Raw genomic sequence first — 26,897 nt, 5'->3', positions numbered from 1 at the left:
ATATTTAAACAACTTTACTCCAACGAATGTGACAATTCATATTAATGAAAAATTCCTTGAAAGACCCAAATTACCATAACTGACTCAAAAAGAAATGGAAAATGGGAGTGGCCCTATATATTTTAATCTTTATATAAAACTTTTCCAGAGAAAAATCCAAATTATCAAACATTCAACGAAGAAATAATACCAATATCATATAAGCTCTTTCAGAAGAGAGAACATTTTGCAGTTAATTTTATGAGGTCAACAAAACCCTAATTCCACATCCTGGCAAAGACATTCCAACAACGGAATTTACAGACTGAGATCCCTCATGAACACAGATGCAAAAGTCTTCAATAGAATTTTATCAAATCTAATCCAGCTATACATCTTGAACAAGTAGGGTTTATTTGAGGTTCAACACTGGAAAGTCAATGTGATTTACCACATCAATAGAATAAAAGAGAAACATCATACGATCAGTGAAAAAACTGACACAATTCAGCATCTATTAACGACAAAGAAACAAAAGCACCACCAACAACCCTCTCAACAAACTAGGAATATGAAGGAAACTTTCTTAATTGGATAAAGGGCATCCAATGGAAAACCTACAGCTAACATCATACTATTGATGAAAGACTAAATTCTCTTCCCCTAAAACTGAAACAAGGGGATAATGCCTTGTACCAGAAGTCCTAGGTAGTGCATCAAGGTAAGAAAAAAAGAGGCATAAGATTGGAAGGGAAAAAGTAAAATTGTCTCCATTTGCAGACATGGTTGTCTACATAGAAGATTCTAAGGAATAAGAAGTACTGCTAGAATTAATAACATTTATCAAGGTTGTAGGATATAAGGTCAATATTGAAAAATTATATTTGTGTGCCAGCAAAAATTTGTTTTTTAACAACATGAAATTTAAAAACAGCATTTCCAGCAGTATCAAAATATATAAAATTCTTAGGAATACCTTTCATGAAAGATATGAAATGCTGGACTGAAATTATAAAACATTGATAAGGAAAATTTTACATGATTTAAATTAATGGAGAAACATATCATGTTTAGAAAATGGGAAGAATCAGTATGGTTCAGGTGTCTATTCTTTCAAAATTGATCCATAGATGCAGTGCAATTCTAACCCCCCTGGCAGGACTTTTGTAGTAAAGGACAGTCTGCTTCTAAATTGTATTTAGCAATGCAAAAAAACCTAGAATAGCCAAAGTTATCTTGAAAGAGGAAAAATGCTGATGCTGGATTGTGTTCATTTGCAAGGAATGCCACAGCAAAATACCACATACTGGCTGACTTAAATAAGAAATGGATTCTCTCACAGCTCCTGGATCAAGGTGTCTGTAGGTTTGGTTTCTCCTCTCAAGGAGGCCTCTCTCCTAGGCTTCAAACAGCCACCTTCTCACTGTGGCTCACAGGATCTTCTGTCTGTGCGTGTACATCTCCAGTGTCTCCTCCTTTTCTTTCAGGGACACCGTCCTATCGGATTAGGGTTCTGCCCTTAGGGTCTCTTTTAACCTTGTGCTGTGCTTAGTTGCTCAGTCGTGTCTGAGTCTTTGTGACCCCATGGACTGTAGTCAGCCAGGGTCCTCTGTCCATGGGATTCTTCAGGCAAGAATATTGGAGTGGTCTGCCCTGCCCTCCTCCAGGAGATCTTCCAAATACAGTCACACAGCGGGTTATGGCTTCAGAACTCAGGGGGATTCGGTCTATAAGGTGGATCTCAGCCCTGAAAAGTCAGATTTGGCTGGTCTGGGAACCATGGTCAGAGGAGGCTTCAGTGATTGCAGGGATTCCAGTGAGAAGAGTATGGGCAAGAACCGTGGCTGATAACAAGGTCTGGGCCGGTGGGTGAACTGGTCGACCACAAATTCTCCTGGGCCTCCCAGACTCCAGCTGAGGGAGCAGAGCGACCTAACACCCAGAAGGACTCGGGGAGCAGGCCTGTGACAGGAAAGCATTCTATTTCAGACACTCCTGCGCTGTGCAGGGTGCTGGGATCAGCTGTGTCATGAGCCTCACAGCCCAGAACGAGGTGTGCCGAACAGATGCCATTAGCCAGGCACTGAATCCCCATCTGGTCCACTCTTCCCATGAAACCCCAGTGAGGTTCAGGCAGTGGGGAAGCATGGCTGAAAAAGAGGAGGGAGCCAGGGCCTTCCCTTGTGGCTCAGTGGTAAAGAACCTGCCTTCCAATGCAGGAGACACAGGTTCAATCCCTGGTCTGGGAAGATCCCACATGCTGTGCAGCAGCTAAGCCCCCTGAGCCACAACTACTGGAGCCTCTGCGTCCTAGAGCCCGTGATCTGCAATAAGGGAAGCCACCACGATGCCGAGCCGGAGCACCTCAACTAGGGAGAATAGCCTGCACTCAGTGCAACTAAAAAAAGCCGAGCAGCAATGAAGACCCGGCACAGCAGAAAGAAATAAGTAATTTTTTTTTAAGAGGTGGGAAACTCAGGAACCTCAAACAGGGGCTCTGTATCAAGCTGGTGGGGTGGGGTGGGGAGGGAGATGGGAGGGAGGTTCAGAAGGGAGGGGATATATGTCTACCTGTGGCTGATTCAGGTTGAGGTTTGACAGAAAACAGCAAAATTCTGTAAAGCAATTATCCTTCATATAAAATAAATTTTAAAAAAAGAGGAGGGAGCCGTCCTGGATCTTTGAGCCCCCGTGGCTGGATGTTGGTGGGTTTGTTCACTTGCGGTCCCTGTGTTTCCACACCGCTGTTGTTTGTGGGGTGCGTCCCCGCTCTCCATGACCACACCCCCAGGTCAGAGGGTTTGACAGCCAGAACCTCGGAGCATCCCTACAGTGCTTCTAACAGACACGTTAAGTTTTAAAAATAAACCAGTCGGTTTCTCCTCTGGTTGCTTCCTCAGGATTAAAAAGACTATTTTTAGGATCGGTGTGTGGTGACAGCTGGCAAAAGGCAGGGAAGGAAGTTCCGGAGTTCACATCTTCTTCATCTGTGCTCTGGGCTCAGCTCACCCCGTCTTGTCCCCTTTATGTTTTCGGTCAGCGGGGGACAGCGGTCTGCAGGCCCTTTGCCCCTCGCCGGGTCCCAGCAGAAAGTGGCTCTGCCAGCTCCCGTCCTGGCGGCCCAGGGGAGGGAGGCAGGGAGAGAGACAGCGAGAAGACAGGGAACAGGGCCCCACGGAGCCCCAGGGCTGGCACCCCCAGCCCTGGGCACCCCCGCAGCCTCCCCCAGAGGCGGAAGGCCACATCTGTGCTCTATGGGCTCCGCTTTCCCGGGCGGGGTCCCCAGGCTGGAGGAGTCTCGGGGCTCCGGGCGGCGCTTGGAGCCTAGTTGCGGATTCCTTTCTGCACACTCTCCTTCCCTCTCTCCCGGCCCCCAAGGCCCGATTCCACCCGCTGTCAAGGGAGCGCACGAGGGCCCTGCCAGGGGCTGCCGCGCCAGGCACCCTAATGACCCGCCTCGGGGGCGGTCACGCCGCCCTGACACGCAGAAACTTCTCGAGACAGAAAGAGCCAGCCTCTCCTGAAGTGTGGCTCGGGGTGGGTGGTCAGAGCGTTAGGATTATAAGAGAGCGTGGCATCAGAACTTAAATCTAAAATCATGTGACCACTCAAGGGGAAAAAAAAAGCACAGAAATATATAGAAATGACTCTCTTTTGACTTTTGAAGTGAAAACGTAAACTCAGCTCATTCATTTATTTGTTGTGTTTCTAGGATAACGTTTCACCATTTTGTAGGCAGATGCCCCTGTAGGTACTACAAGGAATGTAAAGCTTAACTAAGGTGTCCGCAGGATTTCTCAGATTTCTCAAGGCGAGGTTAAGCTGAATTCTTTTTTTCCGCCTTGCCCTGTCAAAATACAAATTTTCCCCAATATACCAGCAGGTTCCACGGGCTCTCTGTCAGAGCCGCTCTGACACGTCACTGAGTCACGAAGCGCTTCCTCGATCCGTTCCTTCCGCAAACCTCGGCCCACACAGCCGTGTAAGGGCAACAGAGGGCGCGCAGAGGTGGGAGGGCGGAGACCGAGACGCGCCTTCCGGAAGCGCCAGCAACCTCAGATGGAGCGTCAGACACCCTGTTTCCTCAGGGTCCTCCAGGACTTTCGGATCGCGTCAGAACTGAAGAACAGGCAAAGGACTTACTCCCTCACATCAGAAGAATATAAAACTGGACACACACGAAGCAACTGCTCTCGGAATCTGTATAGAAACCGGCGCAGGACTGTGGACCCTGAGGCGAGGCTAGACTCACCAGGGCTTTGGCCTGACAGCAGCTTGGCCTCGCTGGGGGCCTGCAAGAAAGACTGCGGTTCAGGCCGCTGAGGTGGCTGGAACCGCGCGCGCGCACGGAGAGGGGGCTCCGGAAGTCAACACGCAGGTTCCGGCTCAGCCCAACGCTATGCTGTGCGTGTGCGGGACAAGACTCCACGAGGCCTGACAGAGAACCGCTCCCGAGGGGCTGGGAGACGTGGAGATTTTGGGGACTCATAGAGGGCTGGGGCTCTGACCAGCCAGAGCGGAGAGAACTGGCCTAGCACCCCGGTCCTTCAGCAGACACTCGAGAAAAGGCAGCCCTCTTAGGGGGAGTCCTCCAGCTCCAGGGCAAGGCCATCCAAACCTTCCCTGACAAAGCCTACTGACGGGTGGAAGGTTCAGTTCTACCAGCAAAGTAACTGCCTTTCAGCATAAAACTTCACACTGTTTAAGGGAAGACACTGAAATACAGACTCTAGACACTGGAGCAAATGCAATGTACTGTAGAGTTTATAATTACAGGGTTTAAAGTGTACAGCAACCATGACACCAAGGCCAGAAGGGGAAATGGAAGAATACGGCTGTAAGGTTCTCCTAAGAAAACTGGCACAATATTATTGGAAGGAAGTTTAAAATGTATATTATAAATCATAAATCAACACTAAAATCAACAAATTAATATATAATTACTCAAAAATATGGCAAAAAGAAATGGGAATGAAAAGATACTACAAATAGGAAACAAATTGCAAGATGGTGGATTTAAACCCCACAATTACACCAAATGTAAGTGTCCAGACACCCTAATTAAAAGGCATAAATTGTCAGATTGGCTAGAAATGTAATACCTAACTATATGCTGCTTAAAAAGTACCTAGTATAAAGACAACTAGGTTAAAAGTAAAGAAATGGGGAAAGATATACTGTTCCAAAACTAACCAAAAGAAAACTGGTAGCTATGCTAATATCAAAGAAGATCTCAGACCAAAGAATATTACTGGAAATAAAAAATGGCCACTTCATAATGATAGTTCAGTTCAGTCACTCAGTCATGTCCGACTCTTTGAGACCCTATGGACTGCAGCACACCAGGCTTCCCTGTCCTTCACTATCTCCCAGAGTTTGCTCAAACTCAAGTCCATCGAGTTAGTGATGCCATCCAACCATTTCATCCTCTGTCTTTTCCTTCTCCTCCTGCCCTCAATCTTTCCCAGCATCAGGGTCTTTTCAAATGAGTCAGTTCTTCGCATTGGGTGGTCAAAGTATTGGAGTTTCAGCTTCAGCATCAGTCCTTCCAATGAATATTCAGGACTGATTTCCTTTAGGAATGACTGGTTGGATCTCCTTGCAGTCCAAGGGACTTTCAAGAGTCTTCTCCAACACCACAGTTCAAAAGCATCAATTCTTTAGCACTCAGCTATCTTTATAGTCCAACTCTCACATCTATACATGACTACTGGAAAAACCATAGCTTTGACTATATGGACCTTTTCAGTAAAGCAATGTCTCTTCTTTTTAATATGCTGTCTGGGTTGGTCATAGCTTTTCTTCCAAGGAGGAAGCATCTTTTAATTTCATGGCTGCAGTCACCATCATATCAGTTAGTTATCAGTCATAATGTAAGGAGTATACAATTCATCAAGAGGTTATATACTAAATAATTAGGTACCTAATAACACAGCTTCAAAACACACAAAGTAAAATCTGTTAGAACTTCAAGAAGAGAGAAATCCACAATTATAGGCAGAAGTCTCACACACTAATTGGGAGAACAAATTGAAAGAAAATCAAAGTATATAGGAGGCTTGATCAATGTATTGACTAATTCCACTGGTTGATTGACATTTATAGGGTACTTGATCTACCAACAAACAGCAGAATACACATTCTTTCTAAGTGTGAGTGGAATGTTTGCCAAGTTTTGGCCCCATGTTGTGGGCCATAAACCAACTGAATAATTTTAAAAGGATTCAAATCATACAAAGTATGCTTTCTGACTCATGGAAATTAAAAAAATAATAAATTGGAAATAAAAAGATATATGAAAAAACCCCAAATATACGGAAACTAAATAACACACTTTAAAAATAACCCAGTGGGTCAAAGAGAAAATCAGAATTAAAATGTATTTTGAACTGATTCAAAATGAAAACAGCAATCCAGGTTCAGATGTGTTTTAATGATAAATTCTACCAAACATTTCTGAAAGACATAGTACCAATGCTACACCAACTCCTTCAGAAAATCAAAAAGGAGGAATACTTCTAAAATCATTATATAAGGCCACAAATCACTCTGTTACAAAAACCAGAGGGAAGACATAAGAAGAAAAGATTAATCAGACTAATATTCCTCATAGACATAGATGCAAAAATTCTAAAACAAATTAGAAAATCGAACTTAAGAATATGAAAAGGGATGCAAAATGGGCTTTATCCTAAGAAAGTAAGGTTGCCTTAATATATGAAAGACAATCACTGTAATTTGCCATATTAGCAGACTGAAAAAAGAAAACCAAAATCAACCTGACACAGAAAAGGCATCTGAGAACTCCAACATTAATTTCTGCTTAAAAAGAAAAAAAACCTCTCAACAAATTAGGAATAGATAACTTGCTCAACTTGATAAAGGGCATCAATGAAAAAGCCACACTAACATTATTCAAGAAATCAACCCTGAATATTCACTGGAAGGATTGATGCTTTAGCTAAAGCTCCAATACTTTGGCTACCTGATGTGAAGATGCTGACTCATTGGAAAAGACCCTGATGCTGGGAAAGACTGAAGGCTGGAGGAAAAGGGGACAACAGAGGATGAGATGGTTGGATGGCATCACCGATTTGATGGACATGAGTTTGAGTAAGCTCTGGGAGTTGGTGATAGACAGGGAAGCCTGGCGTCCTACAGTTCATGGGGTCACAAAAAGTCGGACACAACTTACAGACTGAAGAGCAACATTATCCTTGGCTCCATGGTAATGAATCTGCCTGCCAATCCAGGAGACACAGGTTCGGTCCCTGGGTCGGGAAGATTCCCTGGAAAAGGAAATGGCAACCCACTCCAGTACTCTTGCCTAGAGAATCCCATGGACAGAGGAGCCTGGTGGGCTCGAGTCCATGAGGACATAACTTAGTGACTAAACAACCACCACAACAAACATCCTCCTTAGTGGTGAAGTACTGAGTGCTTTCAGAATATGTAGCTGAAGTTTCTGTTGCCGCCTGGGGGCCTGAATTCTTCTGGCTGCAGGGGAAGTGGCCAGCAGATGAAAGGCTGGAGCAGTAAGTCAGCTGGGCAGGGGCTGATCCTGACTCTGACATCTTCCAGCTATGTGGCCTTGGGGAAGTTGAGTGAACTGTTTGGACTTGTTTTCTCATCTATAAAATGGGAGTTAAGAGTTAGCACTACTTTGCAGGGGGCTTGGAGAAACCAAGTGCTGTGATATCTGTGATCACTCAGAGCAGTAGCCAGAAGACTCTACCACACTTGAGAAATGGTCGTTCATAAAAAGCATTGGGTGACACTGGCCAGGCAGTGTCTGGTGCCAGGTGCCAGGCACCTCTGGGGGAGGTGAGGAAGGTTGGAGGCACCCGATTCAGAGACCACCGTGGCTGGTTTGCGGGGGTGGCTCTGATACTGAGTGGGCATGTTTTTTTAAAGTGTTTATTGAGCAGCTACTATGTGCAAGCACCCTCATTTAGTCCTCATAGGAACATGGAAGCTAAAGCTCCGAGGATAAATAATCTGCTAGCCACACGACTGAAGGGAAGCAGACAGTGGGGTGGGAAGAAGAGGGGTCTGGGGGTCAGCCGGTGGTGGGGCCCCGGAAGGGGGCTGGTGGGGGCGACCCAGGTCCTGCTGCAGGAGGTGAGGGGAGAACAAGGCTGAGGGCGGCAGTGGGGGAGCACGTGGGCCCGGATGTGGGGGCCTGGAGCCCTGCAAGGCAGATCCACTGAGTGTAGGTCTGTGGGGCTGGACTGGGTCCAGAATTTCCAGTGACTGCATGGGGTGGGAGTGGGCCCCAGGGGGGGGGTCAAGGGTGGAAGCAAAGGTTTGGCGAGTAGGCTACTGGATGCGGCTATAATTGTATCAGAAGTGCCCCCTGCCTGGGCTGAGGCCCTTTCTCTGCGACTCTTTTAAAAGTCCACAGGTACAACTGACACTTAATGAGGGATGTCACCCGCAGGCTAAAAATGCTCCCCGCGGTCTGGTCTCAGGCCCCCACCTTGGGCATCTCTCCCCTCCCCTTAGACAGCAGCAGGTCCCTCCCAGCGGGCTCGGCCCGTGACTTCCGTCGGCCTGGACCCCTGCCCTTCTTTCCGCCCCAGGTCCCCACTGCCTCCTTCAGGGCTGCAGGTGGACGTGACTCTCCCCTCCCAAACACTGCCTCAGCCCCTTGGGGCTGCCTTTCCTCCAGACCCCCCGAGGCACACCAGGTACCTGGCATGGCTGACACGGGCTCCCCTGAAGAGGATGAGGCTGGGCCTCTGGGTGCCTCTGTCCTCTTGCCTCTCCAGCACCTAGGAGAGAGCCCGTGTGTGCGAGACCAGAAATCTGACCAGTGACCATCAGGGCCGCGTGGCTCACCCCCAGGGCACCCGGTGGGGATGCACAGAGGTGCCACAGGAGAAGGGAAGGGGTGTGGGACCCCTGTACCCAAGCATGCTAAGTTGCTTCGGTCGTGCCCGACTCTTTTGAGACCCCCACGGACTGTAGCTGCTGGGCTCCCCATGGGATTTTCCCAAGAATACAGGAGTGGGTTGCCATTTCCTCCACCAGGGCCCTGGATCTTCCCAACGTAGGGATCAAACCCACGTCTCTTATGTCTCCTGCATCGGCAGGCGGTATCTTTACCACTAGCGCCACTCACAGTGGGGACAAGGAGACGCAGGCTCAGCCGTCTCTTCCAGGCCCAGGATGCAGAGTTTGATGGACACGTCCATCTTTTACAGAGAAGGGCAGTAGCAAGTGCTAGGCTTCAGCTTTCAAAGGTCTGGCCAATCCGGAGGTTGTGGTCATTTTGAAACCGGAAGCAGAAGCAACGGGGCCTCCAGTGAGGCCCCGATGAAAGCCAGAGTCCCGCGGGGTGCTGGGGCAGCCGCCAGCATCTGCAAACACCGTGTGGATCTGTTCAGGTGCTTCCTTTTCTCGGAGGCTGCTGGCTCAACCCGCTGGGACGGGTGGCACTTCGGGACAGCACAGCTTGGAGCTGGTGCAAGTTTCTTGGAATAGGGAGGAGAGAGATCTAAATTCAGACCTTTCTATCACACCAAATAAACAGAAACTGTACCAGAGGGCTCAAAAGAATTAGGCAGAATGCCTTTGCACCTAACTTCTGAAAAATGGAGAGAGAAAAGTTTGAAAACAGAATGGTGTTCACTCGAATCCCAAGGTATTTGCTGAAAACAATGACACCTGTTTGACACAAAAATACATGTTAGGAAGGGGACAGAGGATGTCTGTGGCCTCTGGCTTGGACTGTCCTCATGGTTGTTTCCCGTCTGCTACACCTGCTTCTGCATTCACCTGCACACTCCCAAGGCAGGGCCCCCACCAGAGCAAGGAGGAGTCTTCTTGGTTTCAGCAGGGGGGCTGCGGCAGGGCCAGCGGACAGGGGAGCAAAGCTGCTGTGGGGGAGGCGGATTCAGGGCTGGACTCTCGGCCTCTGCCCCTGCAGGCCCGGGGCTCCACAGTGACCTGAGTATTCTCTCCAGGATGACAGCCAAAGGGGAGCCCGCCTGGGATGCGCTCTGCGGGGGCAGGGGCAGCACACACCCACGGCACTGACGAGTGAGGACCCCAGCAAACAGAGCTGAGGGCAGAAGCTCTTTCAGCCTAAAGCATCTCAGAAGAGCTACGTGTCAAAGTCCCCTGATCACCATGGGAACTGAGATGAGAAGCGTGCACTAGGCAGGCTGCTTCTCCTACAAAAGACTCCTCCTTCACAGATGCTTTGGGGAGGCAGGCTGGGGGGGGGGGGAGGCGGGGGAGGAGTTATATGTAGCATTTGCCAATTTCTGTGGTGTAAATACTCCCGCCAATAGCCAATTTCAAGCCACCTATGTAAATTCTAAGGTATCTATGTGACACCACAGGACTGAGTTGGGAAGAGACGCAGTGTCTTACACAGTATTTCCACCCTACAGTAACTGGCAAAGCATAAGTAATAAACTGCAGTAATTAGAAAGTAATTGCCTTTTAAAATATATATATAATTTCATTGTAAGCTTATGTAATTCAACTCTTAACAGTAGTTGTGTTCAACAGCCAGCTCACAGAAGTGCTGAAAAGCGAACAGCTGGCTCCTGTTACAGGGGCCAGTTGGGGCAGACTCCAGCACCTCAGACCTCACCTGTGCCAAGAAGGATTGTCCTCCCTGCTGGTACCAGGCAACGCCAAGACGGCTGGCACTATCTTCCTAGTAAGGTGTGGTCTGGCTTTCTTCCTCTTGACTCAGCAGCAATAACCAGTTGGCATCAGGCTCACCTCCTCCCTGCCTTCCAGGGCAACTTCCCGAAGGCCCACTGGCATGCCGAGGTGCCCACTGGCAGGTTGCGGGAACCAGCAACCACAAGAGGGGGCACAGTGGGGCCTTCAGGTCGCTCCAAGCCTCAGCAGGAATGGAGTCTCATAGCTGTGAGAGGCTGCTGCGTGTGGGAAGGGAGAGGCCAACTTCCCCAGGAGCACCGCAGGGCCCACAGTTATCACTGCCTCCAGGGGCCAGGCATGTCGTCTTATTCTTGTGTTTTGAAAGGTTTAGTTTTATTGAAGACGACGACAGGAAAGTGCATATTTTTAACATATAGCTCCACGAATTCACGTAAGCACGGCTCAGCTGAAGATGAGAGCGCCCTTCCAGCCTTACCCTGTCAGCAGCATCGCCTCACAGCTAACTGCCCTCTGCCACCAGCTTCCAGTTCTCTGAAGTCACGTTAAGTGGAGCTCCATTTTGTTGGACTACTTTGGCTCAGTTCTGTGAGAATCCTCTGTGTAGTTGTGTGCAAGAAGCAGTCCCTTCATCTCGTTGTTGACAATCATTCCATTGTGTGAAGAGGCCATGGCCTGCGCATTTTACGTCGAGGGATGCTTGGGTGGTTTCCAGTTTGAGGCTATTGTGCCTGAAGCCAAGTATGAAACACTTGCACAGCGGCACGCGTTTCTGTTAAGTGTGTGCCTGGGGACTGTGTCCTTGGGCACTACAGGATTAGTTGTCTTTTTTACTTTCGGCCATCCTGGTGGGTATCTGCAGGATGTTACTGGTTTTAATTTGTATTTGATGACAGAAACACACCTGGCTATTGAAATGCCTATTAACCATTGGATAGTTGTGAAGAGCCTATTCAAATCTTTTGCTCATTTCTAAGTATATTGCATATTTTTCGTTAATGACACATTTTTTTTATACTTCTTGGAACCTTTGTTGGAAGTATTACAAGCTTCTTCAACTTCATAGCTTGACTTGGTAAGAGTCATTAATTATAACAATACCCAATTTGTCAGATTTTTATCCTCATGGCTAGCACTTAGATTGTAGTAAATCTTTGCTAAGGACAAGAATTGTTTTCTGTAGAAAAACTATTTCATTTCTCATACTTAGGACCACTGGAACCTATCCATTGGGAACTATGTCTATGTATGATGTGAGGTTAAGGTTAAGTTTTTCCTGTATGTGTACCCAAGATTAGTATTCTTAACGTAGACAAAAGCTTTTTTCTTTTGATTACTGATGATTGTCTCATTAGAATTTTGTAGTTTACTAGTGTTAATTTCTAGACTTTGGCTGAATATTTTCTCATTCTTGTTCCTTTAAAGGATAAATCAGTTCAGTTGCTCAGTTGTGTCCAACTCTTTCTGACCCCCTGGACTGCAGCACACCAGGTTTCCCGGTCCATCATCAATTCCTGGAGCTTGCCCAAACTCATGTCAATCGAGTCAGTGACGCCATCCAACCAGAAGAGAGAATATAAACTGGAGGCGATGACAGTAACAGTCCTCTCCCCAAACAGGGGAGCTGGGGTCACATGCCTCCTCCAGTGGGATGAACCTGCCCAGGCCTCTACCATGCCAACACAAGACCCCTGCCAAGCTAGGCACAGAGCTCTGGGCCTAAACCCAAACTGAACAGAAAAGCTACCTCAAAACTGCTCCTCTAGGAAATGGGACAGCCCAAGTGAGATCATCCTTCACTGCGGAATCATGATGTAGACAAAGTCAACTTGGGGAGATTTCAGGAACAAAGCTGTTATTTTTCAAAATGACTTTGAGGTGATGGGATTTCTTCTTTTTTCTACTTGACTACGTTCCACAATCCAGGCTTCCTCATCTAATGAAAAGCAACCCTGAACATGCTGAAGCTCCAATACTTTGGCCACCTGATGCAAAGAGCCGACTCACTGGAAAAGACCCTGATGCTGGGAAAGACTGAGGGCAGGAGGAGAAGGGGACGACAGAGGATGAGATGGTTGGATGGCATCACTGACTCAATGGACATGAGTCTGAGTGAACTCCGGGAGATGGTGAGGGACCAGGAAGCCTGGTGTGCTGCATGCAGTCCATGGGGTTGCAGAGACAGATTAAGACAGCAACTGAACAACAAAACCTAATGAAACTTCTTACACAAGACCACCAAGCTCTCTCCTTGTCCAACTTCCAGACCCTGACCAGGGTAATAGTTACTAGATTCCTTTTGTCATAGGTTCATGTGCTAGGTACTGTGCTAACCACTTTATAGGGATTTTATTATTCATCTGTATACCTTCCTTGATACTTCTTTAAAGTCCTCCTTGGCACCAAGTTACATTCTGAATTTGTTTACTGTCTGTAACTGGAAGACCAGTTTTGTGGAGTCCGTGTCCCTCCTTCACTACCGTATCAGGATGCTGTGCCCAGGGCCTAGCATGCAGCAGATGCTCAGTACCCAGCTGTTCTCACTGGCGTCCAGGTGTGCCCACCTTCTTGGCAGAGCACTGAAGGTATGTGGCTACACGAAGGTGGGCGTGCCCTCTAAGCAGATCACGTGGGGGTGAAGAGGAAAAGGGGATTAGCTATGGTGATGTACTTTTAAAAATTATTCTTTGAATAAGGTTTGATGATTAACGTTTATTAAGTTTGAACAAAGTTAAAATGCCTACAATGTAGTTTCTTTCAAGAAGGGTTACATTGGAGATGTTTTTGGTCTTCATTCTGACAAGCCTTCCCGTCTTTATTTTACAAAGACTTCACTGCCTTTGCTTTTTATCAGCTGCACCAGCAAGTACTTCACATGATGATGAAAGGAATTTCCACCTTTGCTATTATCTCTTTTACCTGTTTTCTTTAATCCGTCTCTCCAGAGAGCATCTTCTGACTGAAAAGCTACCTAAAATTACTTCACTGCTTCTGTCTTGTGTTGTGATCACTTGGCCCACCTGTTTCTACTCGTCTTTGAAATTACCTTAAAAATGTAGTAATGTATAGCAAGAACCATCACAATATTGTAATTATCCTCCAATTAAAATTTTTAAAAGGTGGTAACGTTTTGCAATGCTAGGGTAACATTTCAATTTTGCACTGGATTATGCCTTATGTATAGCATAAACTTTTCAGCAGGGAAAATAATCCAAAGTCTTAGGAATAGTCACTGCTCAAAGCTATACACTACTCTGAATTAAACGCTATCAGGTTGAAGACAGAGACTGATAACACAGGCTTTCCTGGATCGGCTCTTAATGCTCAGCAGACTAGAAGGTCCTCTGTCAGGGAGCCCTTTTTTCACCAGCCTCAGCAGCCCTGTATCCACAAGGACCAAAAGGTCCCTAAAAGCTGGTCCAACCTACAACATCCACGGGCGTTATCTGGTCCAAACCACAGGCTCTGGGACAGGACCTCGTATCAAGGTCATTTTGGTGTGAACCAGAAGTCTGCTAACCCTCCCCAAGTGCCTCACAGAGATCAGCAGTGAGAAATGCAATCTGGTTAACTTGGACACTCTCATACGTATTCGCCTGAAAAACCTCTCATCCTAGCCTGGAACAGTAAACTCTATCATCTCTGTCTAGTCTTTCCATTCACAGATTTCAACAGCCAATCTTGTGAACTTCAGTTTAGCAACCTCTACTTAATTAAGCGAAAGGATGCTTTGATCCAGTTTTGAAAATGCCCTTGGAACTCTTGATTAGACTCCTCAGATGTACAGTGGCTCTTCTGTCCAAACAAATCACCTTTTAAATTGGTAGCATAATATATGTCTTGAATTTTCAAGCAGAATGCTTTAAATTAGACAAAGAATGGATAACACGGCTATTATTTTAGAATGCTCTTTATTTCAACACAGGACACGTGTAAGGCATGTTCACAAGTAACAGTTTGAGGTTATGCACGAACACATCCTCTCACCCTAGCTGTTCTCCTTTCCTGCTGCGCCTGCTGCTACACACGGGTCCCTGTGTACCTTCATATCTGCAAGTCCTCAGTTATTCTGAACATGCAGACAATGATTTAGGGACCTGCTTCAAAATATGGAATAAGCGTCTATGCACTAAGTCACTAAGACGTCAAAACTGAGGGAGAAGCAAAGCAGACAGAGGCAACTGCGTCAGCACGTGAACCTGGGACTCTAAGCTTCTGAGGGAAACAGAGAACGCGTGGGAAAACACTTTTTGGTCCTTCCGGTTTGAGAGAGATGGAATGTGCCCGGAATTCATGGTTCTATGTCTACTACCATCTATAAGTCACTGAAGATAAGCAGTTTGTTTAATGCAGCTGCGGTTTTGTTCTCAGGCTACAGTACACGCGTGCATGCATTACTCTACACAAATGTCAAACACGAATGGCTGTAACAGCAACATCTCAGGACTGTCTAATTATACAAGCGTCTCTTTTTGGTGCTAGGGTAAGGAAAGGGAATGATGGTGACTGTTTCCCTCAGCTGCTGCTGTGTGCCAGACAGATACCCAAAAGCTTGTTGTCTAACTCAGAGAGGGGGACAGAGGTCACTAACGGGAACAGTAAGGTATTCAAAACCAGTCCGCTCCAGACCCGGGGGTGGGATGATGACGAGGGAGCCTCGACTTCAGGGGTTAAGAAGTCGTGGCTGATGTTAGTAAGGGTTTTGTAACTGATTTTCAAAAATCATTGTGTCTTTGAAAGATGGAAAACAAGCACTTACACATCTACTGGGAAGAAAAAATAATGAAATGAAAAATCACATGAATAGGAGACTTGAATCTTCTGGTCTGAAATCAGCCAATATTAACATTACAACCTATTAAAAGGTGGTCTGCTTAAGCTCATTTTTTAAAACACAGAATCTTTGAGGAAAAATGTAGGCATAAGTTCAGAAATACCAATCTCAAAAACCTTCTCCCGTGGGGCACTTTAGCAGGCCAAGGATGCTGATAATCGAGTCCTGCTTTGAGGCACTCACTGTCATTTCCTTCCATCTCAGAGCGCACCTCTGCAGCAGCCCCAACTACAGAAGGAAGGGGTTACACGTGATTTTATCAGCCACCACTTGGCTATTACTGTATATCTAGTCAGAGTTGGGAAATTACTTACTCTCAGCTGTATTAAAGAGTTCCATTTATTAGCACTGCGACACAGAGTGCAAAGAAGCTTCAGGTGTCTGCTTTTGATACCAAAGGGAGTACACTGCTAGTCTTCCAACTCAACAAGCAGCGTATCTCCAGCGCAGGCTGTAGCTGCCGAGAATAGCAGGCGGGCCTCCTCCAGCAGGGCAGCTACTACTCCTCTGACAGGAGGTCGTGACCCAGGCAGGCTGGGCAGGTGCGCTGGCTCTTCAGCCACTGCTTGAAGCACTGAAATGAGACAAGACAATCAGCTGGCCCTTTAGGAGCCTGGGGACCTCAGCTCTCCTGCGCCACTCGCTTCGGCAGACACAGCGACATCACCGTGAGAGAGTGACTCTCTTAGGTAGGTTGGAGTCTGAGGCCCTCAAAAAGGGAGATGTTTTTTGTTTGTTTACACTTCTTCATCTTATAAGACGTTTTTTAAGCCCAGAGCTAATGATTACACAACAAAACAAGTCATCTTGCTCAGGGGATGTTTTTCCTTAAAAGTGAGAGTGAAAGTTGCTGTTGTGTCCAACTCTTTGTGAGCCCATGGTCTATACAGTCCTTGGGATTCTCCAGGCCAGACTACTGGAGTGGGTAGCCTTTCCCGTCTCCAGGGGATCTTCCCAATCCAGGGATCGAACCCAGGTCTCCTGCACTGCAGGAGGATTTTTCACCAGCTGAGCCACCAGGGAAGCCAAGGAATACTGGAGTGGGTAGCCTATCCCTTCTCCAGGGGATCTTCCCGACCCAGGAATCAAACTACAGTCTCCTGCATTGCAGGCAGATTCTTTACCAACTGAGCTATCAGGGAAGCCCTTTGTTTTTCCTTAAGCTCTATGCTAATGATTATGTAACAACATTGTATCTTATTTGAAGACAAGTTTCTCTTTCTTAACAAGAAACTTCTGACTAAACTTGTTATCTTAAGAGTTATGTTGTGGGAGTGGGTCTGGTAAGACCTCTCTATTGTTGGTAACCAAATGAAAACGTATATAAGGCCTTGCTAAGACAGATGGGTAGGGCACTCTACCCCCTTCTGAGGTCTATCTCAGAAGCTTTCTGTGTCCCTTTTTCACTGTAATAAAACTCTGCTACACAAAACCTCTGAGTGATCAAACCTCATCTCTGGCCTGGAAACCAAATTCTCTCCTTCAGAGACCATGAATGTGACCCTGTTCATTGTAAGCTATCACCCATGACGTCCAGGGAGACCTTGAGCCACTCAACACCCAGGGACACCAAAGCCTGCTCAGGGCAGGAGTCTGGACCAAGCCCCAGGAACAAGGACTCGCACCTCAGGATGTGACCGTGAAGCCTCAGGGTCTGACTGTGCCTCCCCTTCCTGCTCCGCTCCAGTCCAGTCTGTGCTTCAGCTGCCCTGACTGCTGGAGGCTGGCACTTTCCGGGCCCTTGGACTCCCCATCTGCCCGGTCTTGTTCCTTGTCCCTCCCCAGTCTGCACACACACACAGTGGCTGGCCTGCTGCCGCTACGGAGCTAAGTGCGGTAAGCTCAGAGCCCAGGTAGGACCCCCGCCCAGGAAGGAGACAGGCACACGAGAGACTGCAGTTGGGCTGGCGGGACCCCCGCCCAGGAAGGAGACAGGCACATGAGAAACTGTGGTCGGCCTGGCAGGACCCCCGCCCAGGAATGAGACAGGCACACGAGAGACTGTGGTCGGCCTGGCAGGATCCCCGCCCAGGAAGGAGACAGGCACACGAGAGACTGTGGTCGGCCTGGCAGGACCCCCGCCCAGGAAGGAGACAGGCACACTAGAGACTGCGGTCGGCCTGGCAGGACCCCCGCCCAGGAAGGAGACAGGCATATGAGAGACTGTGGTCGGCCTGGCAGGACCCCCGCCCAGGAAGGAGACAGGCACACGAGAGACTGCGGTCGGCCTGGACTCTGGCAGCACGAGCCAATGCAGGAGACTCAAGTGACGCGGGTTTGATCCCTGGGTTGAGAAGATTCCCTGGAGCAGGGCATGGCAACCCCTCCCTTTTCTTGCCTGGAGAATTCCATGGACAGAGGAGCCTGGTGGGCTACAGCCCACGGGGTCACAAGTAGTCAGACATGACTCAGTACACGCATGCACACGCACGTGCACACACACAGAGTGCACGCCCCTTCTCTCAGTGATTCATACACTCACAGAGCAGAGACGGGACAGGCTCTAATCCAGCAGTTGGGGTGCAGGATGAGTGCTCACAGCACCCAAAACCCCAGAACAGCTAACAGCCATCCCGGAGGGGCCCAAGCCAGAATCCCCCAGGCACAGTGGAGCCTGTCAGGTTTCCTTTCTCTTCTCTAAAGTGTTAAACTTACTTCACACACTGCACTAAACTGACAAGCTATTTCACCGTCTGTTTGACAGTGCGTGTAAGAGCTTGTAAGGAAATCACACTCTTTGAATTTTAGCGACTGAGAGAGCCGAGTGCTCTCCCCACCCAACACGGAGAGGACCGTGGAGAGTGCACCAGAGGCCCGGAGTCCACCCCCCTCCCCCAGCACAGTCTCGGTGAGGGGGATGATGGCCACGCACACAGCACGCTTGGAATTTGCTTGGAAGATGCAAGGACTGAAGCTTAGGGGAAAAAGTCCCTTTCTTTTTTCTAAACACTCCACAGTCAGGATGCGTGGCGTGAAAAGTGCCACAAAGAACTCTCACCCCTTTGTGAAGCCTGTGCCCACACTGCAGCTCACGCGCGTGTTTGGACTTGAATGCTTCTTGGCACATTTCACAGGAATTGGCACAGGACACCTGCGGAAACAAATGTATCCCAGTAATAAAGGACTCTTCCCACAACTGGCTTTCCAAAACTTTTGTAGCACAGGGTGCAAATTATTCTCAATTACAGTTAAGCAGACTGAGGGAACAACTTATTTTTGAATAACATTTCTTAGGAAAACACAAAGTTTTCATTTTCTCAGATAAAAATCATGATTTATACAGTTAACATACTACAAATACTTATTTATCCCATTCCATACCTGAAGTATGGTACTAGCTGCATATTACAAATTAACTATTCATCTAATTATCTAACAGCTGGAGACAGTAACAAATTATGACACCTCTACACTATGGATTATTGTGGGGCTGATTAAAATTATGGAATTGAATTCCATAATCCTTGGTACAGAAAAGGTAAAAGTGAAAGTGAAGTCGCTCAGTCGTGTCCGACTCTTTGTGACCCCATGAACTGGCCAGGATCCTCCATCCATGGGCTTTTCCAGGCAAGAATACTGGAGTGGGTTGTCATGCCTTCCTCCAGGGGATCTTCCTGACCCAGGGCTCGAACCTGAGTCTACCGGATTATAGGCAGAAGCTTTACCATCTGAGCCACCAGGTATAGAAAGCTGGTCCCAAAAGCTCTCTGAATAATAGTAGGCTAACAAAACAGTAGGTATCATATGATTATATAATTTAAGTTTTTAAACAGAGATAGAATGTCTGTATATAGAGATGCCTAGAAAAGAATCTGGAAAGATATAAAATGTTAATGATGGTGACTGGCTACTTTTGGGTTGAGAGATTTAACTTTTTCTTGGCTATTTTTCTAAAGTTTCTATGAATGTGGATTATTTGCATCTGCTTCTGCTGCTAAGTCACTTCAGTCGTGTCTGACTCTGTGTGACCCCATAGATGGCAGCCCACCAGGCTCCCCCGTCCCTGGGATTCTCCAGGCAAGAACACTGGAGTGGGTTGTCATTTCCTTCTCCTATGCATGAAAGTGAAAAGTGAAAGGGAAGTCGCTCAGTCGTGTCCGACTCTTCACGACCCCATGGACTGCAGCCCACCAGTCTCCTCCATCCATGGGATTTGCCAGGCAAGAGTACTGGAGTGGGGTGCCATTGCCTTCTCCGGGATTACTTGCATAAATCAAATCAAAACAAACTGATGGCTCATTCAGCAACATCCCTGTCAGGGGACACAGGTGAGTGGGAGGGCTCCCGGCCCCGCCACTCAGTCTGGGGACAGAGATAGCATTCTCGTCTGGAAGCAGAGCCGGTGCCACCCTAGGACTCCGGGCACCACGGCCTCCCTGCAGCCCCTAGCACCCGCCCCATGCCGTGGCTTTCTCCTTGACTCTCACTCCCCCCTCTTAACTCTGAGCACCCTGAAGGCAGGAAATGGCTTTGCTTCCGTGTGTTTTTAGCAGCCAGTGAGGAACCTGGCCCCAAAGGGAGGCTCTGGGAACTGTCAGAAAGTGAGTGAATGCAGCCCCGGCAGTGGGTGATGGCCAGGATGTAGGGTCGGGGCAGCGCCTGAAGGCTGTGAATCCCGGAACTGCTGAACAGGTTTTTCTGTCCCTCTCAGGGCACTGCAGCCACCACTGGGCACCAGGCAGTGATGGGACAGATGCGATCTCGCTCCCCTCCCCTCCCCTCCCCTCCCCTCTGTGGCCCCCAGGGAAGGGTCTGGGAGAATTGGAGGCAACAGCGCTGGGGGATATGACAGGTCAAGGCCTCTGCAAGGTGGCCTTGGGGCCTGGGGAGCTGCAGTCCATGGGGTTGCAGGGAGTCGGGCACGACTGAGTGACTAAGCACAGCACAGCACAAAGTTTAGAAAAAAAAAGTTATTACTTCCCAACATGATAAATTCGGCACAATGTACTTCTGAGTGAAAAAGTAAAAAGAACACAAATATATGTATATGGTTTTGACTAAATTCACATATACACACAGATTTTTAAAAAAGTTCAGAAAAAATGCATCAATATGATAATACTGGTTACCCTTACAGGGTGGGTTTGGGGGTTCTTTATATGTTCTTTTTATTAAGAACCTTCTTAATAAAAGAAGGTTCTTCTATTAAGAACCACATTACTTCTGTGGTTTTGTGGTTAAAAATACAAAACATCGTTACTTAAAAAAAAACAAAAAACCTATGATTAGCAAATTAAGTCTTGGTTTCAATACATATTTTTCTTATAAGTCAGCTTTCACATCTTTATTACCATGAACTGTGAAGCAGAAAGTAATCTCACCTTGAAAGGTGATTATGATCTAACTTGGGGTGGCCAATAAGTGTGCAAGTGTGCATGTGCGCACTCACACATTCACACACAAATCAGTGAGAATGCTGAGAAGCCGGTCTGGTTGTTGGACCACAGAGCACATAACCAGCTGGATACCCCTGAGAGGGAGTGGATTCCAGCCAGGCTTGGCAGGAATGCTCTGCACGGTATAAGCTTTCTCAATGGGGCGGGGGGGTGGGGGGTGGTTCCCTCTGGCACCCAAGTGTATGTGACGAGGAAAATCTCCGAAGGCTGGTGAAAAGTGAAAATGTATGGGAGGGACAAAAACAAGTTCACAGAAGGAGGCACGACCTAGGTCAGGTCAGCGAACCAGCGCTCTCCATGCAGTCCTGCACCGCAGACCCCACTCTGCCTGCAGCTCTTCTCATTTTACTTTCACCTGAAGCTGGACAGAAGGGGAAGATGTGATCTACGCCAGAATTCCCCCTGGAGCCCACAGCTGGGAGCCATCCAGGGGACCGCCTCCCTACCACCCACATATTCAGTGCCTACTGCATGATCCCCCGTGTGTGAGGTCCGTGTGGGTGAGGACAGGGGTTACACGCCACACACTGAAATTAAAGGAAGGAACGATGACAGCCAGAAGCATGAGTCATCAGTGCCTTGGTTTCCTCATTCATAAAGACAGCTGTAATACCTTATCAACTGAGATCGTAGATATAATGGTATTTTATAGAAAATTCTATGTAACTAACATTCTCATTGTCTAAAAGGACAATAAACAATTTAAATCAGTGTATCAAATAAAAGCAACCTCAGCCCATTTCAGCATGCCCCCAACACCCATCCCCAGGCACATGAAGGGGAGGGGAGGGAAGCAGCCAGTCTGTTCCGAGAACAGCACGTGACCCTGCTAACCCCACCATAGCACTTCATCCAGACAACAACCCCAACAAGCAGATATGATCCAGCCTTACAGTGTTATCAGTGATGAAACCAAGTTCGTGTGAGTCCAAAGCCTATGGTCACATAGAAGAAAACCGGCCAAAAATCAATTCTGCCAACTATTCACACTTAATGTGAGGAACAGATCTGACCGTCTACAGGCCCCGTGTCCATGGTGTGGCCACTGTGCCTCTTGTCCCCACATGCAGGGGCCCTGAAGTCCCCACAATGGTGGGGAGAACCTCGCTAGTCACCAGCTCCTCTAACCGAACACTCAAGTCACCTAAATGTGGCTTCTAACGGAAGCTGAAAGTCCATCAAGAAATGAAAAACATGAGGCTCCATCATGGACTAACAGCTGCTTCTTCCTGCTCTTCACAGAACAGAGGGAAGGCCACGGTCACGCACACAGCACTCACAGGGACGTCCTCGGTCTTCGGCCCCCTGGTTTCGGGTGATGCTCCGACAGGCACGGAGGGCAGGTCCTGGGCGGCCCTGGGTGCAGGAACAGCAGAGCTGGGTGCAGACGGCCTCCGGTCCTTTCCTGGATTTGGCTGCGGCCAGAATGTATAGTAGGGAAGCAAGTACAGTTACCCAAAAACGTCAGCACTGTCTACTTCAATGCTCCCCATCTTTTGTTGGAAGCATTTCCCCCCACAATTCTCACATTTTATAAATAAACAGGAAGAAAGTGGAGCATATAATGAATTTAAATGAAACACTGACCTTTTTCTTTCTCTCTTCATCAAGGATGTGTTGTGTCACTCTTTGCACAATTTCGTTAACACTCAATCCAGACAGAGAGGTCTTGTTTTTGTTTCTAACTTTTTTAATAAAACCAGCAAGCTCCATGCTGAAAGGGAAAGCGGGGAAGTCAAGACAAAGTCAAAGTTTTCTACTGTGAAGAAATATTATGTCCAGTATCAACCCAGCAGCTGAAAAGAAATGAAATCAAATACACAAATAATTCATTTGTAAACAACAGTAACTGTAGTAAAAGCAGCAAAATCACTTTTTCAAAAAAAAGCATTGTGAACTTTTCAACATTATTCCTAAAATACTTGTTTTAATACATTTTCAAAGTAATAGTGTACCTGGCAGATCCATTTCAGATCTCCTTCCCTACTTAGAAACCTGACTTCTTAAGAGCCTGGACATACTGTAGCTTTAAGCAAAATCACTGAATGATCAGACACCACTGGATCTGACTTGAAATCAATAAAATCTCTAAGAACAAACTACTTTTTTACTTTCTCCTTTAAAAATCTGACAAATAAATAAATAAATAAAATAAAGATCTGACAAAGTTTTCACAGTTTTCCTGCATTTTTCACAGGTAGCAGTAGATGTGATTATATCATTAATCAATAGGAACTTGGTATCTACAGCACTAATACCTCATATGCTTTAACTTGCAGAAAAGCAAGTTAACATAAGCAACATATGTTTATTCTGCCAAATTTAGACAGGACTGCAAACAATTTTATTTGTAAGGTACTTCTGCTAATTACAACTTGACTATTTTTACTAACTTGCATGGTAACTGCTATTGAGAGAACTTACAATGCTTCTCAAACTTACGCTAAATATGTCCACGTGCAGACAAGATACACTTACTTCCAAGTGGCCAGGGCTCCACTGACAAACACAAAACATTAATTCTGGCCAATCATAATTAACCACTGTGTTTCAGAAGTTCATCCCAGAGACTATGACTAATATTGTGTCAAAGACAGAAGTAACACGGGAGGTGCAGAGGATCATTCCTGGATGTGGATTCCTCTCTTCTGCGCTGTATCCCTGAGACATTCCCTCCACTTCACCTTCCCTCTGGCCTGAGACAAGGAGTCCCTCTGCACCCTCGTACGTATGTGGAGAGCGAGGTCAGAGGTCGATGCAGGAGCACTCCGGAAGTGCCCAACTGAAGACTCTGGCTGCCTTAGTTAAAAGCAGCTCTCCCCATCTGCAGCAACACGGATGGACCTCGAGGTTGTCCTGAGTGACGTCAGTCAGAGAAAGACCAACATCGTAGGACATTGCTTATAAGCAGCAACTAAAAAAAATGGTACAAATGAACTTACAAAACAGAGTCACAGATATGAAACTTATGGTTACCTGGGGGGAAAGGGGGGATGGATAAATTGGGACATTAGGACTGACATATACACACTACTATACATAGAGCAGGTAACTAGTAAGGGCCAGCTACACAGCACAGGGAGCTCTGCTCAATACTCTGAAATGACCCACATGGAAAAGAATCTGCAAGAGTGGACATATGTGTTTGTCTAACCGATCCACTTTGTTTACAGCAGACACTAACACACATTGTAAATCAGCTCTCCCTACCTCTCCCTCCACAACATGCTCACACACCTCACTCACTGGCAAACTGTATCCAGTCTCTTCACCTCACACCTCTAACAAACCAGAGGGGTTGTTCAACAAAGTGTAAGTTGCTGCTGCCTTCTTTGATATATGTGAGATTCCCCCCCCCGAAATGATACAAAACTAATGTTTTGAAGTTCATTTATTGATTCCATAATTAGTGCTGGAGCATGTTACTGCATTCATCCAAATCTTAGCAAATTGCCATGGGTTCTGATGAGTGTGGATTAATCTGTTTGAAAATGCTCACTTTTATGTTTACAAAAGGAAGACAAATGCGGTGTTTGTGCTTCTGAGTTAAATAATTGCACAGTCCTTTCCACATCAGCTCCTAATTGGCCAAACTGTTATCTGATCAGGAAACATCAGTTCAACAAAGCGTTTACCAGTGCTGCTGATGTTTTAGATTCGTACCTGCTGTAACAAGGGAACACCACCGACAGGTGCTCAATAATGCTATTGAACGGCTTCTTTGGAGACTGGCTTGGACGAATGGCACGCTCTGGAGCAACAGGTAACTTCTGATCAGCCACCAGGCCTAGTTCTGGCCCAGCTGCCTGGCCAGTGCTCTCACGCTCTGGCAGCTGGGGGGCTTTCTGGCTGCAGGAGGGCGACTCCACTGGGCTGTCAGCGGCAGAACCCAGACTTGACTCCTCGGGAGCTGCTGTCTGGTCTCCGGTCCCATGACTTGCAGAAGTGGAGGGACATTGACCATCCTGGCCTGAAGACTCAGGAAGTAATTTAGGATGAATCTGAGAGGAATACACCACAAAAGCTGATCACTAAGAGTTAGATCCATGAACAAAGACTAATGATTAAGCACAACTACAATGAATCCTGCTTGCTCAAGTGCACAGAGCTTGAACTATAACAAATTAAATGTTATTGTCCGTAAAAGTCACTGGTAACTGACTCTCTAAAAACAAGCTGTTCAGGGCTCCACACTGCCAGGCCCTGCTGGGCTCTCCCCGAAGCTCTGCAGTCCACGCCAAAGGGCTGAGGCCCCTCATGTTTTCAGAGCCCCAGTCTGCACCCCAGGCTACCCGCTCTCACACCTCCACGACTGCGTGCTTGTTGCAAATAATTCCCCCTTTTTGAATGATTCCACTCTAGAATACCTTCCTGAGATCCAAACATCCTAAAAGGCAGCTCCCCTTGGGTGATTCCAAGGGCACTCAAACTCTGTCTGCAAACACAGCCTCCAGGCAGGCTTCCTCACCTGCTCTTCCTCTGGCGCCACCTGACACAGACCAGATTTGGCGTCCACTCCCTGACACACTCATGCTGAGCCCTGACCGCACAGGCAGCGCCTCTTTCAGACCACCTGAACACCGGAAACAGCTCTCCTCCCTCCAGTCCCGCTGCCTCTCTCACCGGGCCCAGCGGGGACAGCGAGCTGCACCCAATCCGCTGCACATCCCTCGCCTGGGCCCCTCTCCCACAGGTCTCCACACTGCAGTCAGGCTGACGTCATTTCCTAACTGGAAACCTACACTGGCTGCTCAGTGAACTGAGGGGAAGTCCACACTGCGGAACACACCTTATGGAACAAGGCTCCCTTTGTTCTGGCCCGTGGGTACGGTATCACAATCTTTTCCCTACAGACCCCTTTGTCCTAGTGAACTTCTTTCACAGCTGTGAAAGGTGTTCTTTTTCTAGCCTCCAAATACCCTATTTTCCTCCATCTGAACGTTCTGACCCTGAAACATCACACCACACAGCCCTCCTCTCTTCCACACACACACACACACACACACACACACACACTCTCTCTCTCTCTCTGTCTCCCTCCTTCTGCCTGATGAACTCCTATTCCAGATCTCTGGCTCACTGAGACCTCCAGCAAGGGAGCTTCTGCTGAGGCCTAGGCCTTGGGGTTAAGTTACTTCTCCCTGATTTCTGCTGCCATGGCATTCTATGTTCTTGGCGCACTCTGCTTATAATTATGGGCTTGAAGTCACTCCCAAACCCATGTGCATTCTGAGGGCATAGACCGCATCTAATCCGCATCTGATCACCACTAAATACCCGATGAATGAATAGCAGAGACGTGACACACAAAGTAAACCATTTTTAGGGGTTCTAATTATTCAAGCCCCTGGCAGAGAGTTCCCAAGGTCTTCAATTTTAAAATTCTTTTGAGTCATTTATAAAATCACATAAACTAGAATTAAAAATTAACACTAAAATATTCTACTGAGATCTCATGCTTTTCCCCCTCTGTATGTGTTGTAAGAACTTGAAAACACTGGTGCTCAACAGAATATTTTACGCAGTTCAAAGTGGCTAACCTTTTTAACGTTTTAAGTCTTTTTTTATTTCTATTTTTGCAGATGAATCCACAGTAAGTTTGAATATTAAGAATGCACAGTATTGAGAAGAAAAACACTTTCAAGATCAGCTTCTGACTGCAGCTCCAGAGCCTAATGCCTTAGCTGAGGCGGAACGCATAGACGGAAGGGTCATGGGGTGAGGGCGAATAAGGGCCACTCTGATGAGGGCTTCACCTAGCACCTGATGCAGACAGTAAGGTAATTATTCACCCAGCTCACGCCCACTCCCAAACCAGTAACAACAAACTACTTGTGGCCAGCTAGTAAAGAAATTGTGCCTCACTCCTTTTCAGTTCTGTTTCCTTCAAAAAAGAAAAAAAAAAAGAGATGTAACAGACTCACTGTGTTACAGGTAGGAAACGAAAGCTCAGAAATCTGCACTTTAGGAAGTTCACTGAGCCGAGAACCATTTTTAATTGCCTGAATTTGTTCTTCAAACTGAGACTGTAGGTAGAAAGGAAAATG

General features: G+C 47.2%; 1 protein-coding gene across 10 annotated transcripts in view; it reads right to left on the bottom strand.

Moving 5' to 3' along the window:
• The window catches only part of TTC3 (tetratricopeptide repeat domain 3), a 126,845-nt gene continuing 114,462 nt past the window's right edge, over positions 14,515-26,897 (bottom strand). For all 10 annotated transcript variants that reach the window (XM_018052783.1, XM_018052802.1, XM_018052785.1 and 7 more), the window contains 6 exons: positions 26,775-26,876; positions 24,514-24,851; positions 22,438-22,564; positions 22,131-22,265; positions 18,453-18,545; positions 14,515-16,028 (listed from right to left, as the gene is read on the bottom strand). In XM_018052783.1, the coding sequence (XP_017908272.1) occupies positions 15,954-16,028; positions 18,453-18,545; positions 22,131-22,265; positions 22,438-22,564; positions 24,514-24,851; positions 26,775-26,876 (870 nt within the window). In that variant the 3' untranslated portion in view covers positions 14,515-15,953. The remainder of the gene's footprint in view (positions 16,029-18,452; positions 18,546-22,130; positions 22,266-22,437; positions 22,565-24,513; positions 24,852-26,774; positions 26,877-26,897) is intronic.

The sequence above is a fragment of the Capra hircus genome, chromosome 1 (assembly GCF_001704415.2).
Source record: "Capra hircus breed San Clemente chromosome 1, ASM170441v1, whole genome shotgun sequence".
Lineage (NCBI taxonomy): Eukaryota > Metazoa > Chordata > Mammalia > Artiodactyla > Bovidae > Capra > Capra hircus.
The sequence above is the reverse complement of the archived record's forward strand: the minus strand, read 5'-3'. Positions and strand labels throughout refer to the sequence as shown.